Genomic DNA, 17,811 nt, shown 5'->3' on the forward strand with positions numbered 1-17,811 from the left:
TTTACTCATTTGTTGCTTTAATCATTTTGAGAAAAAGTCCTTTTCTATGTAGCCCAAGTTGTTCTGAAAGCCAGGATTCTCCTTAGTTTCAGCAAAGATAGGAATGTAAGCATGTTAAACCTGTTAGGCATCAATTTGTCTGTTTTTGAAAATTCTGGAGGGTGTACTCAAGTGTTTTATTTTTGTATGGTATATAGAAATTAAATGCCTTTCATCTGTTTAAAGACAGTTTTCATATTAAAATACTGAAAATAATTTGGCACTTTATTTTATACTCAAATGTTAAAGAAAATATTTCTCACTTTTTTGTGGTTGAACAGCAGACCCCAATCTTATCCAAAGGAATATTGACAACTGATTACTGCTAGATGAGGTACAGCTGACCCTCCTAAACAAAGAACTCTAGATAGACTGACTAGATTCACCAGAAGGGCAAGTAGTGGGGAATGGCTGGGGGTGCTGACAACACAGCAGACAGTAGCAGGGATATCAGAGCATAAGGGCTCTAGTGGGGGGAGGGAGGTTATGGGAGGGTGCTATCTGGGAAGTGGGTGTAAAAAAATAAATAAATAAAAATTAAAAAATAATAATTCTTCAAAGCATAAAAAAAGAAAAAAAGAATCTCTGATTGACTCAGCATGGGTCTTGTGCATGCTGACACCATTTCTGTAAGTTCATAAGAGCAAGTTTCCAGGCATCTGATAGTCTCTGTTTGCTTATGTTCATGCACCAAGCCCTTGCTCTTACAATCTCTCTGCTCCCCACATAGGCTGACTTGATGTCAGTGGATGAACTTGCACCAAGGGACATCTGGGTACAAATGCATGACTGGATAAGCCTTAACAGAATGCATGAAGTCTGTTTGGGGGCAGCAGTGTTATGGGACAGGGTCAGATGGGGGAAAGGGTCTAAATTGGAGTAAGATCTATTAATTGAAATTCACAAAACAATAAAAATTAAAAAAAATTGGTAGATGCAAATATCAGCAATGACTAATCATAAAATCCTTTAAATGGATCTTTATAGGCCTTGGCTGAGCCCATCTTTACCCAAGGATATAGAAAAAAAATCATATATTCCACTTAATTAATTTTCCAAGTTTCATTTTTGCATTTCTTCTACTATTTGAAAAGAAAAATTGAGCATATTAAAATTACATTAATTAATATAAAGAAATGATGACTATGGTTCCTAAGTTCAGTGGGTGAGATACTTACTGAGATTATCCATGCACATACCCTGTACTCCCTTCATGATTTCCACTAAATAAATTGGGACTTTTGCCAAACCTGCAGCCATGCCTAAGAGTGCTGTCCCTCTTATATTCATCCAGACAGTCTCATCCCTCATTAGTCCACACCTTTTGGCCTTTCCTCTGTTCTAACTTCCACTTGCAATATCTATTGTGGACAGAGAGCCTGGGATCCAATATTGTTTTCTCAGAAAACCTTCCCAGAATAACCCATTACCCGTCAAAACCAGCTTCATGCTGATGCTTTCCTATTATCAAAACATGTGTGCTAATTGAATCATGGTATCGCTGAGTAAGTGCTCTCATTTTTTCCTACAACCTCTTTTTTTTTTTTAATTTTAGAATATATTCTGACAAAGTTACCAAAACTCATATGTTCATCTTTGGAAAACTTATAATATTTTCAAATTTAATATACGACAATAGGGTTTTAAATCAGAAGGAAATTTTGGAATATTAGATAAATTCTAAGAGACTAATTCTATCTCGAACACTTGGTGCTTACATTTCCTTGCTTTTGGATTCATGTGTCACTTTATATTTTATCTTGGAACTTAAAATCATATCATATTTACAGGCTTTTTAAAGTTATTTCTTACAGTATCTGCCCTAATGCATGTTTGCAGAATTATTTTCATGATATTTCACTGTTTTTCTAACACAAACATATATTAAAGTATTATGAAAATCATCAAAAAGGATTGACAAGAAGATGCTAAGAATGGTTCAAAATGACAGGCAGAGTTACACAAATTGTTAGTGTTGCATTGCTGACAGCTACTTAACAAATGTCACATGATGGGGTATAATTTATATTAGGTGATTTGATTTTTCTATGTTAGGACAGACATATAACATATGCAATAAAATAAAACTTTTTTTCTTGAATTCATACACTATAGAAGTGATTGTGTTTGCGGACACAGTTCACAAATTTTCAGAATAGGTAAATACCAGAGTCCAGCTCCAGCTGAGTCCGGGGCCTGAAGGGGTGAAGGTAACTGTGGCGGTAGAAATGACTATACCAGAAACCACAATTGCAGTTCTAGTAGAAGAGGCTGTTGACTGACCCGCTTGGAGGAGGTCAGCCCGAATACCTTCTTTCTTTTTCTACTTCTGTCTCTACTTCTCTTTTTAAAGCAGCCTTCTACAACCTTTATTTATAATTAGAAAGCTTACAATAGCAGTAAAGCATCAGACCATAAATGAAACCACGATTTTGCACAGTATTTCTCAGTGTACAATATTTTTCAATTATCACAGTAAAAGGAAAGTACAAAGTTCAATGATTAACCTTTTCTTAACATAGCCAAGCAACGTCTTTATTGTTTTCTTTATAGCCTTGCAGTTTCTGTTCTACCATAGACATGTTTCATGTCCCATATCAATGCTCCAATGTGCCAACACTATGGCCCCATGTGCTATTATATTGCTCCAAAGTGCCATAACAATGGAACAATATTTCTTCCCAATGTTTCATTGTGCCATCACAATGTGCATTGTGTAATATTCCAATTTATCTTTTTCCTTTCCCTTTTGCTATTTCTTCCTGAAAGTTTTGTACTCTTTGAGCTGTATGATTATTTTCTCTATTTCAGTATTCTTTATTATTTTGTTGCCATTTATCTTTAAGGGTTTTTTGAATCGTTTTTAGTCTTTGTAAAGGAATAGGCAATTTTTCTTCAGAGGTCATGAACCACCAGCTTTTTACTGACTTAGCTAACCTTTCTATCCAAGAAGGAGTTTCCTTAAGCCAAATAGTTTTTCCTTATGCCAAACTTTAGTCTCAATAGTTCCTCGTTTAGGGTTAAAGTCATAAACTCCTGTGAAAGGCAGCAGGACATCTATTGCATGCTATCTTTTCCTTTTGGGGGAAACCAAGCCTCATTATTAATCACAAATGCAGGTCCAAACGAGATTATAGTCATAGGAGGAAGTCATCTATCATTACTTTCATTTTGTTTCAGTAACATAATAATTCTGCTAAAGTCAGAGATTTCCCCAGTTTAGTTTCCCATTCCATCATCAGAGTTGGTTATCAGAATACTTAAAGAAGAGAAGGTTATACAAATTACAAAAACCAGGAGTAACTGGGGAAGGGATATCCACCAAAAGAGCAGTGGTCATCGGCTTTCGGCTGGATCTTTTCAAACAGCACTCTTGCCAAGAACCACGGAACTCTTGGAGCCAGCAGGTAAATAATTTTCATGTGGTGTGTGAATGAATAAGAAGTGGAATGGTGCAGATGTCCTATTTTGGGAAAAGCACTTTGTAGCTTCTTATTCCATGCACTCTGGTCAGGCGTGGGTCTCTGTGTTAATCACCCTCTGCTGCATAAAGATGCTTCTCTGGTGAGCGTAAGAGATACATTAATCTATGGGTAGAACAGTAAATCATTAGGAGTCAGTTTAGTAATATATTTGCCTCTCCCCCCATGGCCTGTGTCCATCTAACCACAAGTTTCTAGGCCTAATATCAATTTCAAGTATGGGGTCTATTTTATGAAGTGAACCTTAATCCAATTCAAGAGTACTTGGTTGCTTTCATAATATTCACACCATTATTTCACCAGTGGGATATCATGCCAGGATGCCTCAGGGATCACTGCAGAAGAGGGAGGTGGAAAATTGTAACAGCAAGAGGTGATGAATGACCACAGGGAAGCAGAGTTCTCCAGACATCTGAAAATTTACTCATATAAACTCACAGCAATGTTGACAGTATGCCCACATTCCACATAAGCTCAAACCAGAAAGAAATCCCAGCATGAACATGGGGAGCTGCGTAAGAAACTCCAACCTTACCTGAGAACTATTGAACTACTGGCAACAGAAAGTTGCTGAGATGCCCACACCAAAGGGCATTTGGGGACATAAATTTGGTTCTACAGGCCTTAGTATATGTATACACACACACACGCATCTATCTATCTATCTATCTATCTAATATAAAAACATGTATGTACTAGAATGAATTCTAGTACATTAATGATATTGATAGATTAATGATATTAGATGGAGTGTAATAGGAGGCATGCAGATAGGTGAGGGGATCTGAGTCATTAAAAAAATGATATTAAGCAACTGAGTTATGTGTCAATAGATGCTTCTAATTACCAAATAATTGGAAGTATTATGACTGGAATTCAGGGTTTTAATCCTCATACATGGTTCAAAGATCAAGACATTTTCTTCGTTGCTTTTCACATTGGGACTATAAGTGCACTTTTTCTTTCCTGTGCAGTCTGCAGAATTTGACTAATCAATAGAAATCAGATGAGAGCTCTTCAACCAAAAAAATCACCATGTCTGCCCTCTTACAACAAATAAATAAAAAAGGCAGAGATATTGGAGACCACTGCCCTGATTGAATTCTGCAGAAAAACATGCTTGACTCCTTGTTGCAAAGTTGCCTGTAGACAAGATTGTCTATGATGGCAGAGCCAGATAGGTGTGTATGTAGACACACGGTTTTGAAGTGCAGTGTCCCTTATGTTTATGCTTATATTAGGTAAAAAATTATATCTTGGGCTGGAGAGATGGCTCAGCAGCTAAGAGCACTGACTGCTCTTGCAGAGGACCTGGGTTCAATTCCCAGCACCCACATGGTGGCTACGAACAGTCCTTAACTCCAGTTCCAGGGGAATCTGAAGCCTTCTTCTGTCCTCTGTGGCATTGCATGAAACGGATGCACTCACATACATGCAGGCATATGTTCATACACATAAAATAAAAATAATAAATAAAATTTTAAAAAATTATGTCTTATTTATCCTGTTGTATGAACATTTTCTCTATACCTTGCAATCAGGCCACATTTTGCTGCTGTTTCCAGAGCTCCTGCAGAGATATGTCCTTTGATCTGCATACCCTTTGTTCCTGAATACTGGCTTAGAGCACACCATCCTTGTGAATAAATCCTTGAGTGTTAGAGACTGTTTGTGCTCTTTGTACTATGGAGGAGGGGAGTCTCCTGTTCCCCACCTTTCTTAAATATTAAGATTAATATTTTATAAAATTAGAAAAATTTCAATTAAAAATAGATATGAATTAATTCTTTAAAACTGTATTAAGGTTCAGATAATTTGGGATGCTTCCTCTCTAAAAAGGTCTGATGTGTGCAACTTTTAATTTTACCTCAAGAAACAGACTCAGTGCTCTGTCCCCCCATATTAAACATTATTTCATATTATGTTAAAAATGGAAAAAAATGCTTAAAGTCTGTATAACGTGTCAAAGAATTTGGCATGCTCCATTTCTGAAAGGGTCTAATATGCAACTTCCAACTTTTCCCTCAAGATGTAAACTCAATGCTTTGTCCTCTCATTTTAAACTCATTCATTATATTATCTGTCATGTAACAGGAAAAGACAATTTCCTTCACTCTCTAGAATCCTTTTTATTTTTGTTACTGTAAATTTATTATTCAAATCAAATATTTTGGCTTATGCTTTTAATTTCATAACCCTACAAGTTAGATCATGAAGATGGCTGTAAATTCCAGTCAAGTCTGGACTACAGAGTGAGGCACCCACCACCAAACACATGAAGAACATAACAACAAACAGCAAAATATTTATAGATTTTCAAAATGAAACTTCTTAAGAGTGAAGAAGCATTTCCATCAAAATCAGGAACGAAATAAGGTGTGGACTCTCTCTACTCCCACTCAAGAGAGTGCATAATGTCTTATCTAAAGCAATAATACAATACAAAAAATAAAATTTATATGGTGATGGATAGCACTCCTAGTCACCTTGAAAGAATCTGGACTCATGTAGGTGACAAGCCTCTATAAAGACTTCTGAGATATTATCTTTACTGGATTTTCCTCTGGCCATGCCTTTGAGCGTACTTCTTGATTAAATGATATAGAAAGATCCATCTAAAAATAGGCAGTAATCTCCATTGTCCCATACTATTTAAAAAGGAGAAAGTTAGCCAAGCACAGATATCCATCACTCTGCTTCTGCATTGTGGATGCAGCGTGACCTGCTACCCCAAGCTCCTTTTGTCATAATCACTCACCATGATGTACTGTGCTCTCAAACTTTTTGTATAACTGTATTTTTCCTACTGCTGCATAAAAAAGCCCACTCAACTAGTACAGAAAATTGGTATAAAGAATGGGGTTGTTCTCATAAATATAAACATGTGCTTTATGGCCTTTGGAATTAATTTGGGACCTTCAGTGTATAAGAAGTTAGCACATTCACCAACTTCCATTCTAGAGGCAGTGATTATTAGGCCATTCTTGTGAGGTCTTAGAATCAAAGAATGCTGAGAAAATTATGGGTAGTAGAGGATTGAGTCATGAGTGTTCAGTCATACAAGAATCTAACAAGAACTTTGTTAGAGGCCCATTCTATATAATTTTGTCCAAGGATCTGGCTTCATTTTGTCTGTGTCCTAAGGATTTGGTGAAGCTGAATTTAAAGATAATGGTTTAATTTATTTCACGGACAAAATTTCAGTGCAGGGGAACATTCAATCTGTAGCATGGATACTTTTGATTTTGCCTATACAAGTTCATAGTGAAAAACAATACACATAGGGCAAAAAGATGCAAAACTGTACAATGTATCATGGAGGAAAAATTAGATAAAGTCAAACTTTGCAGACAAGTTCTGTGCTGAAAAAAAGTCTGTAATTGTTGCAAAGAAATATTCTGTTCCGGAGGCAACTCAAGGAAGAGGTTGTTCATACTATTGGTGGCAGAAATAGACACATGGGTGCTCCATAATAACTTTGAATCCCGAAAGATGTGTCACATATTCCAGGTGCCAGTGCAACATGGTGCTGCAGGGTTCTCCATGTACTTTGTAATGATTTGCTCATGCTGTGGTCTTATCATTCTTTGGTCTGTCCTCATTTCTCTGCTGTGGAAGGGGAATGTTTACTTTGTCCACTGTATGTATGAAATGATTTTATTTCATAGGCGCTCACATTTAAGAGTTCCTTAGAGAATTATTCTCTTCTTACTAGTTCATAAACCCAGAAGGCAATTTGTAGGATTTTGGAAAAGAAAATTCATCAAACGACTTACTCAACTGTGGTACATGAGTCTTAGAATTTGGAGGTGTCAGGGAGATATGCCTCCTGGTGCAATTGTGGCAGGACATTTTGGAATGACCAATATTTTCAGATTGGATATGGGGCATATTATATAGGAGAAATCCCATACTTGGTGGTGTTAACCTGGTCAAAATTCTATGGCCAATGAGTCATAAATCATTGAGGAAAATCTACTACTATTATTCTGATAAATGAACAAGGTGTCAAATCACCTTCTAAGTACTCAAACCAATTACACAGCATTCTTAGCTTTGGAAAGAGAGGTTTTGTTTGCAGTAGGTTGAATCTAATGCAGAAACACATAACTCCTGAAAAAGCTGAGCATAAGTGAATGTTCACTGCTTATCCTAAAGAAGTGAGCCGTGTCACCTTCTCAAAGCCCAGGGAATATCTCAGAAGAGAAGACAGAATAGAACATAAGACTTGGAAGGTAGAGAGATGTGCTATGACACATTGTCTGCTCCATATAGCATGAACAGCCCAATCATAAGCCAGCATCATCTATGAACACTTGAGTAAGAATGGCACAAGATTAGGCCTGTAACATTCCATAACTGATAGGAGTCCTTACTCAGAAGCCCACACCCTACCTTGAGGAGCTATTAACAGGTAATTGTTAATGGTAAAGGGGTATAGTTTTCTTCAGATATGTAGCTACAGGTTAGTTGCTCTATCCATGGTCTTAAAAGCAACCCTAATTAAATTCAATGGGTCAATAAAAACTGCATTATCATAGGAGAGGTCACTTGATAAAAAGATGGTCCAGAAGATTGGGCAGAGAAGAAGAGAGAGATTTGAGTGGTCACTAAGGTGATAATATATTGTATACGTGTATGAAATTGTTTAAAATTTTTCCTAGAGGAAATAAATATTATTCATATTAATATCTACCTCTCATATATTTACCCACTAAAAGGTTATTTTTCAATAAACCATCCTGATAATGTTTCCCAAAAGACACATATTTTCCTTATAGATTGATAGGTTCAGTGGGGTAGAAGTTATTTTACTTAAATTATGTACAGAGAAACTATACTATCCATTATAAAATATTGTTCTATTTATGAAAATTATGGTATACAAACATCATCAAATAGAACCTTTCTATAATTGAAAAAAATTGAACTTTGGATGGATGTAAAAGCATTATAATCACTCATGCATCTGAAAACATGCACAAATTTCAGCCTTGAAATCTCATGGGGCCAGATATTTTCAAAACCCTAGAGATTAAGAGTCATTCTCACATATTCATGATATCTGAGTGAAGTCTCTATAAATTCCAGCTGCAGTGAAGGAAGAATCATCCTTCATTTGTTTATTCAGAGACCATGGTGAAGACAACAACAGAGAAGCACAGGTAACATTCCACCTTCACTGCCAGAGGCAATCTCATTCTCCCTACATGTGGATGGAGGCGCAGGATACCAACAAAAGACTTTGGCCTCTATTCAATGGACATTCAAACCACAGAGAGCAGGACATCATTATTTCCAGATTTTTCACAGAACTGACACTTGGTCAGACTAATAGGACACATTTTTTTCCATTTTCAGATGATTTTTAATTTTTGATAAAGTGCATTAACATTACGTAGTCTGATCAGGTTACTGTGTTTAAAGCTACATTGCTGTGCTTTGGAGAGAGATGCATAAGCTCTGGTGTTCAGATTCCTTACTTTAACAGAGATTGTATGACTAAGGTTAGTGGTTACAAAAGTGGATAAAATGATGCATGAGGAACTCAGAGAATAGAACTTTAAAGTTAAAATTGCTCGAGTACCCACAGTGCTTAGGTAGCTAGAGTGCAAATTCTCTTCTTCCTTCCTTCTTCCTTCCTTCCTTCTTCCTTCCTTACTTCCTTCTTCCTTCCTTCCTTCCTTCTTTCCTTCCTTCCTTCCTTCCTTCCTTCCCTCTTTTCCTCCAAAGGCAGTTTCTTCTCATAGTCCTGGGCATATATTTAGTCAAGTTTAAATAAATTAAACATATTTCCAACTTCAAGTTGAAAAAAAATATCTTAGAAATGCAAAACAAGTTTATTTTTCTATACCTCTCCAATAATACTATTTTTCTAATACATGCTAATTTATGAGCTAATATACTCACCATTCTCAAGCTTGAATTTAAGGGCAGTATTCTTTGAGATTATATATACACAATGCTGTTAAAGGCATAAAAAGTTGAACTTCTCTGTATATTATGTAGTTATTAATCATGAAAAATAAAATGCTCACTTTCCACAAATATACCCTAATACATGTTACAGAGAAAGAAACCCACAGTATGAAAATATGACTTAAATTACAGAATAAAGTGTTCTAATTTAACCATATGCATGTAATTTTATCTAAGCATTGTAGTTTAGCCTCTTCAGAACCTCATTTATTTGTTTGAAATATATTTTTTATTTTAATGTTTTATTTATTTTAATTTTGCGTGTATGAGTGTATTGCCTGCATGTATGTGAGTGCACCAATGTTATACCATGCTCACAGAGGTCAGACGAGGGTGTTGAATTCCCTAGACCTGGAGTTGGTATGGTTGTTAGCCACTATGTAAGTTCTGGGAATTAAACCCAGACCCTCTGTAAGAGTAGCCAGTGCCCTTAACTGGTGAGCCATCTCTCCAGACCCAAATGAAATATATTTAAAAGTAACCATTTATATGGTAATCCTTCTACTCATCTCTTTGATAGTTATTTTTATTATTTTTATTTTATGTGTATGCATGTATTGCCTGCATATAGGTAAATGCACCTATGTTGTGCAATGTCTGAGGAGGACAGAAGAGGCTGTCGGAGTCCCTGGAAATTGAGTTACTGACAGTTGTTAGCTGCCAGGTGGGTGCTGGGATTTGAACCCGGGTCTTCTGCAAGAACAATGTTCTTAACCACTGAGCAAGCTCTCTAGCCCCTCTTTGATAGTTTTTAATGTTACTTGCACTTCACAGTTAACAAAATTTATGTTATCTCTGCATAATCTGGTACTATAATTAATTATAGCTGTCAATTTATTATAATTTTGCTGTTAAAATGCATAGGAAAGAAATAGTGGGCACCAGGGATGATAGATTGGCCTACTGCCCAAGGTCACTGATCCAGGAAATGGAACAGCGACCACAGCTCCTGCTCTAAGTAACCCCGGAGAAAGTCCAGAGTGACAGATCCACAATTTTCAAGTGAATGACTGTTAGAGAACAGAAGGACATGGAATGTCTCAAGAAAAATACAGAGAAAATGAATCTGTCTCTATATGACAATATGAATTAGTAATCAAAGAGCATTACAAGTGGGAAGGTTGAATCCATAGCTTGGCTGCTCAAGAAAGATACTTCTGAAAAATTTCAATGTAGGATTCTGTGCTATGTTGTGATTAGTTGCACTTTGGCTAATCTGATGAATAATTTACAAACCTTACATCCTTTTTCTGAAATGTCATAGCAAATTGACTGAGAGGTTTGATTTTGATTTCAGTTTTACATTTTTTGATAATAAGATATTCAGTACAAATGAAACCTATTATCTTAAATGTTCCCTTCTAGATTATAGAATATATAATATCTATCTATGGATATTGGATTTTTCTCTAATTTTCTCACTTCTCATACAATTGAATTGCTTCATCCTTGATGTCTTCCTGTCATTAATGCTTTATTTATAGTATTACATGTTAATAATTTATAATGCTGTTATATTCCCAAACACCCCAATATGAATCTTTTACTTATTTCTTCTCAATATTCTCTACAATGGATTACATTCCATTGTAAAATTTCCCCATCTCTTTATGTTTTTATAAAAAAAAATTTGGGCTGAAGTACTATTTCAAAAATATAAACCAGCTTGGGATTCTGGAATTATTTTCTAATATGTTTTGTAAAATTATTGAATGAAAGAAGCAATTTTATTGTATTTAGTATAATTTGCTAAATGGGATTATAAAAAGACATTTTTCTTTTGACTAAATATTTCATGTCCATTTAGACTGAAGGCAAAGTTTAAAATAATACTGACACCATTCACAAGTTCTTTTTGATTTAGTGATTGAGGATTCCGTTGATTAAAACTATTGATTTATCTGATAACGGTGATACCAGATGGCAGTCCCAGCTGTTGGAAGTGGACACAGGAGGGCCAGCAGATCAAAGGCATTCTAGGCTACATGGTGAGTGTGAGATGAGCCTGAGCTTCATCAGACCTTGTCAACTCTCCAATAAAATAATTACCTATGTGTATTGAATAAACCAAAAAGCTTGTAATGTTTTAATTTATTCATGGCACGTGGCTGTTTTGTCACCTATTTTTAAAAATATTTTATTTATGCTGGGCCTGGTGGCAGATTCCTTTACTCCCAGCACTCAGGAGGCAGAAGCAGGCAGATCTCTGTGAGTTCAAGGCCAGCCTCATCTACATAGTGAGTTCCAGGACAGCTGGGGCTACAGGGAGACTGTCTCAAAAAGACCAAAAAAAAAAATTATTTATTATTTTTATTTTATGTGTAAGAGTGTATTGTCTGTGTGTATGTGAGTGCACCCGTGTCATGCAGTGCCCTGCAGAGGTCAGAAGAGGGCTTCGGATTTCCTGGGAACTGGAGTTAAGGATGGTTCTTAGCCACCATGTGGGTGCTGGGAATTGAACCCAGGTCCTCCGCAAGAGCAGTCAGTGCTCTTAACCTCTGAGCCATCTCTCCAGCCCCTTAAATATAATTTAATTTATTATTTGAGAACTTCATATACATATACCTATACAATATATCGCAATCATAGCCAGCTCTCTAAGTACTTCTAGACTCCTCCCACAGCAGAATGTGAGCAAATTTTATTTTCTACTTAACATTTTATGTAGCCCAACCTTAGGTCAACACAACTAAGATATGAAAGATGGGTCCAGGATATCACTCATCTGGTTTCAATTGACACTGCCACACTATTTGCCGATGAGTATGTTTGGTAAGACTATCCAATAAACAAGGATATGCTAGTTAACCAAATAACCAACGTACTTGGCTTAATTTTCAACTGTACTTCTTTTCTTGTTTCCGGATTGAATTTAGACTACACACTGTATGTAGGTAAATTATATTCTAAATGATACAAGCCAGAACCCATGTGATCATAGTCTATGACTACATTATACCTCCATTTTGGATGTTTTAACACAAATTTATGAAATTGCTTTACTGGAATATGATGACACTGTTTTGAATGAATGAGCATTTTAAGTGGAATACAAGAGACAAAGTAGGATTCACTTAATCTTTAGGTTCACAGATGGCCTTGTTTTCCTGGGAATTTACTGCTCAGTTTGGTTCTTTGTTCAAGAACATATCTGAAACAGGAGTGCCTGTGAGTAGATATGAGGACCTTAACACTAAACCATTGTTTAAATTATGAAAAACAATGGAAAATAATGTGCTCTGAAAACATCATCTCTTACTGCAATGCATGAAATAAAATATTTTATAAAATATGAAGAAGAATACTTACCAGCTTTGGGTATGCAAAAGCCAGAATGATCTAAAATCATCCTTTCTCTCTGTCATTGTCTGGGACAACTTGATCTTCACAGTCATCATCTCTCCCTGAATTTCTGATCCCATCACAATTTTTGTGTGATTTTCACAAGACAGCTTTCAAGTTCAAATCACGTGAACAAGTGGGACTCAATGATCATAGAGTCTTAGGAGGACTATGCAGTCAGACATATGCCACAGAACAAGGTAAGGGGCTGAATAAGAGTGCAAATGTCAAGAGCTAGAGTAGTTTTACATTTATTTCCATGAATCTTCATTCTGAGGAATGATAAGTTTTGTCATATTTTCATGCATGTGTATCAAGTACTGCAATGGTATTTATTCATGTTCTTTGTCTACCCAGCTTTAGCACTGAATAACTGCTGGTACGTCGTATCATGATCTTCTTAGTGTATGACAAATTATTCCTGTTTGATCCCGTGACCTTTGGGGTTTGATTTATATGCTGTTCATTTATATGCTGTTTCCTGTGAGTGGATACAGAGCTCACATTACAGATACTAGTGAGGAAATAACCATAGAATATCACAAAATGGTTATTTTAAAGTTTATGTATTCAGCACATATGGTGGCACACAACTTTAGTCCCAGCACTCGGAAGGCAGAGGCAGGCAAATATTTGTAAGTTCAAGACCAGCCTGGTCTACATAGTGAGCTCCAAGACAGCTGGGGCTATAGGGGGACCGTGTCTCGAATAAATAATAAATAAATAATTAATTAAATAAAGTTTATGTATGCAACTTCATATGATAGCTATATTAACATGAAAAATTATGCTTGTTCCCTCTAAGAGGAAGTCTGTAAAAACATCATGCTTTTCTTTCACAGTACAAAATATTTTAATAACAGACTTGAAACATCACGTATATATGCACACACACATATGTGTACACATATTCACATGCAAATATATTCAAACAGTTTTTGAAATTCTCACCACTGGGGACTATGAAGTAGAGAGTTAGAATTATTACTTAGAGGATTTCGGGGAAAGCTTTCAATGGGTAATGCAGCTGAGTCTTCATATGAATGAATTCCAGTAGAATTTTAAGGGCACTTAACATCAGTAACATTGGGGCAGTTTTAATTTGACTCTCCTCACAATCCTTGGTGATGAGCAAAGTGTACTGTTTGAAAAAATCTTATAGTATATTCAGATAAATATCAAACCATATGTCTTGTGAATTATTTCCTCCAGCAAGGGTGTGATGTATAAATAATTGGCAAATAAGTCACAAAACTCTATATTCAAACACTTGTTTCTCTTTAGCTTTGTGGTTTTCACCAATTTGCATTTGTAAGTGATTGACCCATCACCTGATTTGTCATCATTTACTCTGTTCCCTTCACAAGGGAACAAATAAGGCTGTGCCATTATAGACAAGAAGAGAATATACAAAGATTACTCTTACATTTAAGTTTTCACTAATAAAAACAGACTCATTCAACAGTCTCTTGATCCTGAGGAGAGGTCATGGGTGTTGGAACCAGCCAGATTCTTTTGAAATCACATGTCAAATATTTTTTATTTCATTGAATTGAGACCTAAATTAAAATGCATGCATCAATAAAATAGCAACAATACCACCTGCAACAAAATATCGATTGGCAAATTGAGTACTAAGCAATTGAATTATTTTGGACAACTTCATTTAATCATCATGACAACAGTATAAATTTGTAAAATTTTTATCACTTATTAATATGATGAATTACACATGAAGCTTCAAGTTTCAACTTTTGTGTCATGTGTAGTTCTAGACAATTTCCCACTGAGATTTCTGTTTATAAAGAATAAGTTAATTCATTGAAGCTCCAAACCACTTCATACTTTGAAATAAAAGTTAAAATGTACCAAGGATTTTCAAGTGAAACTAAAGCATATTTTGCCTCTTTTTACATTGGTTAATAAAGTGGTGTTCTGATCATTCACTACAGGCTAACAAGCCATGCCTTATTCCATATAGATGACAGGCATGTTCATCTATTGTGGTTTTTCATAAGACCACATATATATAGTTTCAACTAGCCTTTAAATATTTCAATTCAAGAATCTCCTATGGATTGATGAAACCTGACAGTTCAATGTTACACTATTTCTCTTCTCTAACACAAAACTCAAAATGTGGCTATTTTAAGGTTTTCAAAAATTTGTCTCCACCTAAATTCTATGTGATGGGATACCCACCCATACCCTTTAAACATTTATAATTTAACAAAATTGAATGGAGGTAATTTTCCATAAGAATGCACTAACATTTTCATGGTTGTGTTATCAGTTTGTGTAATAAAATATTTTTGCAATTGCAGATTTAAATAAATATATTACTTTCATCATATTCTCAATAATAATGAAGAACCAGAGTTTTGTTACTGAGTTCATACTCCTGGGGCTTTCACAGAACCCAAAAGTTGAGAAAATATTATTTGTTGTATTTTTGTTGGTCTACCTTGCTACTATTGGGGGCAACATGATGATTGTGGTGACCATCGTCCATAGCCCTGCACTGATGGGCTCCCCCATGTACTTCTTCTTGGCATTCCTGTCTTTCCTGGATGCATGTGTTTCTTCTGTTGTCACACCCAAGATGATTGCAGACTTCTTCTACGAGAAGAAGACCATCTCCTTTGAATGTTGTATAACACAGGTCTTTGCTGTCCATTTCCTTACTGCGGTGGAAGTGATTATCTTGGCAACCATGGCCTATGACCGCTATGTAGCCATTTGCAAACCCTTGCACTACTCTTCCATCATGAATAGGAGGCTCTGTGGTGCCCTGCTTGGGGTAGCATGGATAGGAGGCTATTTGCACTCTATCATACAGATTATCTTCACTTTGCCTCTGCCTTTCTGTGGACCCAATGTCATTGATCATTTCATATGTGACTTGTTCCCATTACTGAAGCTTGCCTGCACTGACACACACATGTTTGTCTTTTTGGTGTTTGCCAACAGTGGGTCCATCTGCATCATCATCTTCTCCTTGCTGCTTGTCTCCTATGGTGTCATTTTGTTCTCTCTGAGAGAATGCAGCTCTGCAGGGCGGCGTAAAGCTCTCTCCACCTGTGGATCCCACATTACTGTTGTGGTTTTTTTCTTTGTTCCATGTTTATTAATATATGCACGACCTACAACTGCACTTTCTTTTGAGAAATATGTGTTTGTATTTACAGATGTCATGACACCATTGTTTAATCCTATGGTTTACACTTTCAGGAATAAGGAAATGGTAAATGCCATCAGGAAAATGTGGAAAAGATTTACAGTAGTTTCTGATAAATATTAACTAATTATATTTACAGGACTGAGTAATTGGCTCAGTGGGTAAAAGCACTTGTTGTGTAAGCATAAAGACCTTTTTGGATCTTGACTACCCATGTCCAAAGCCAATCATGATAGGGCATCTTTAATTCATTGCTGTGGAAGTGGAGACAGGCAAAGTCCAGGCGCTAACTGTACAGCTAATCTTGTACAGTTAAAAAAAAACTGCCAGTTCATAGTTAAGTCACAGGATTTTTGCCAAGGAAATAAGGCAGGGGGGATAGATGAGGGTATTCAGTGCCCTCCTCTGGGTTCTTCAAGTATGTACATGGGCACCAGTACTTCTGTTATGTTCAAACACATGCACAAACCACTCACACAGACACACATATATACACACACACACACAGACACACACAGACACACACACATACAAACATACATAAACACAAGCATATCAAGTAATTATACTTATAAAACTTAACATGAAGTATAATTAATGTGAATATTTACTTAAACAAGCATTTATTCTTTACTCAGAAAAATAAAATGGCACCATTGTGTATTGAATGTGTGAACACTGGAAGTGAGGTAGCTATGCTTTTATGATAATTCTTTCTGGGGATGGATAGATGGTTCAATGGCTAAGAGCACTGACTGTTCTTGCTGAAGACCCCAGCACCCGCATGAATGCTAACAACTGTTTGTAACTCCAGTTCCAGAGGATTGAGCACCTTCTTCTGACCTTTGCAGACATTTCACGATATGGATGTTCTTTCACACATGCAGCAATACACTCATACTCATAAAATAAAAATAATAAATAAAATATTAGAAAGATAAAACTTTCTCTAGTTACTCAGTATTAGCACAGTAAATTCAGTTCAGTTCTGCAATTTCATAAAGTTTATTAATTATTGCAACAGATTTATATATTAAAATGCTTGTTATTCACATTGTTTTACTTAAAATGACCTTATATTGGAAAACATATGCACCGGGTTTGATGACATAGGCCTTTATTCCAAGCACTGGGGAAATGGACCCAGACAGATCTCTGTGAGACAGAGGCCAGCCTGGTCTAAATAATGAGTTCCAGGCCAGCTGAACTAAAAAAATAATGATAATAATAATAAAAAAGATAGATATGCATTTGAAATGAAAGTTAATGAATCCGTTCCAAGTGAAAATAAGTTTCTAAGTGTCACTGTGGACAGAAGAACATAGGAATGCAGAGGATAGAGCATAAACAGAAGCTGAACTCTAGATAGTCCTGAGTCATTTGTGTTCATTTAAAGGAGAGCCGACTTATGTGTGCTTGACAATTTTAGTGCTGGAATTTCTTTGACATATAAAATGTCATTGGACCAGCCTGCTTGTACATGAATACAACCCAGATCACACGACTAACTCAGTTCCATGAGTTCTATGAGCAAATTCCATATTCAAATACCCACAGACACTTCCTACTACAGTAGAAGCAAAGGCAGACCTTGATTATCCCATTACTGGCAACACAGCCTTAAGATGCTGTTGTAGTGAGCATGTTTCTCCTTTTCCATGCAGAGAAAACAGAATTTAGACTAACTAGAGCTGAAAGTAGATTTCAAAAGCATAATCTATTATAATTTTGATGATTGCCTTTTTTTCTTTTGTTTTTTGAAAGATGTTCTCTCTGTAGGACCAGCGGGTC

General features: G+C 36.0%; 1 protein-coding gene across 1 annotated transcript; it reads left to right on the forward strand.

Moving 5' to 3' along the window:
- The first annotated feature begins 15,207 nt into the window (after window positions 1-15,207).
- Window positions 15,208-16,143, forward strand: LOC103734243 (olfactory receptor 4C15-like). The gene has a single exon (XM_008833128.3). It carries the CDS (start codon window positions 15,208-15,210, stop codon window positions 16,141-16,143), a length of 936 nt encoding a protein of 311 aa, XP_008831350.1.
- The last annotated feature ends 1,668 nt before the right edge of the window (window positions 16,144-17,811 follow it).

This window comes from Nannospalax galili, unplaced genomic scaffold, assembly GCF_000622305.1.
Source record: "Nannospalax galili isolate Female #2095 unplaced genomic scaffold, S.galili_v1.0 scaffold2736, whole genome shotgun sequence".
In the NCBI taxonomy this organism is placed as follows: Eukaryota; Metazoa; Chordata; class Mammalia; order Rodentia; family Spalacidae; genus Nannospalax; species Nannospalax galili.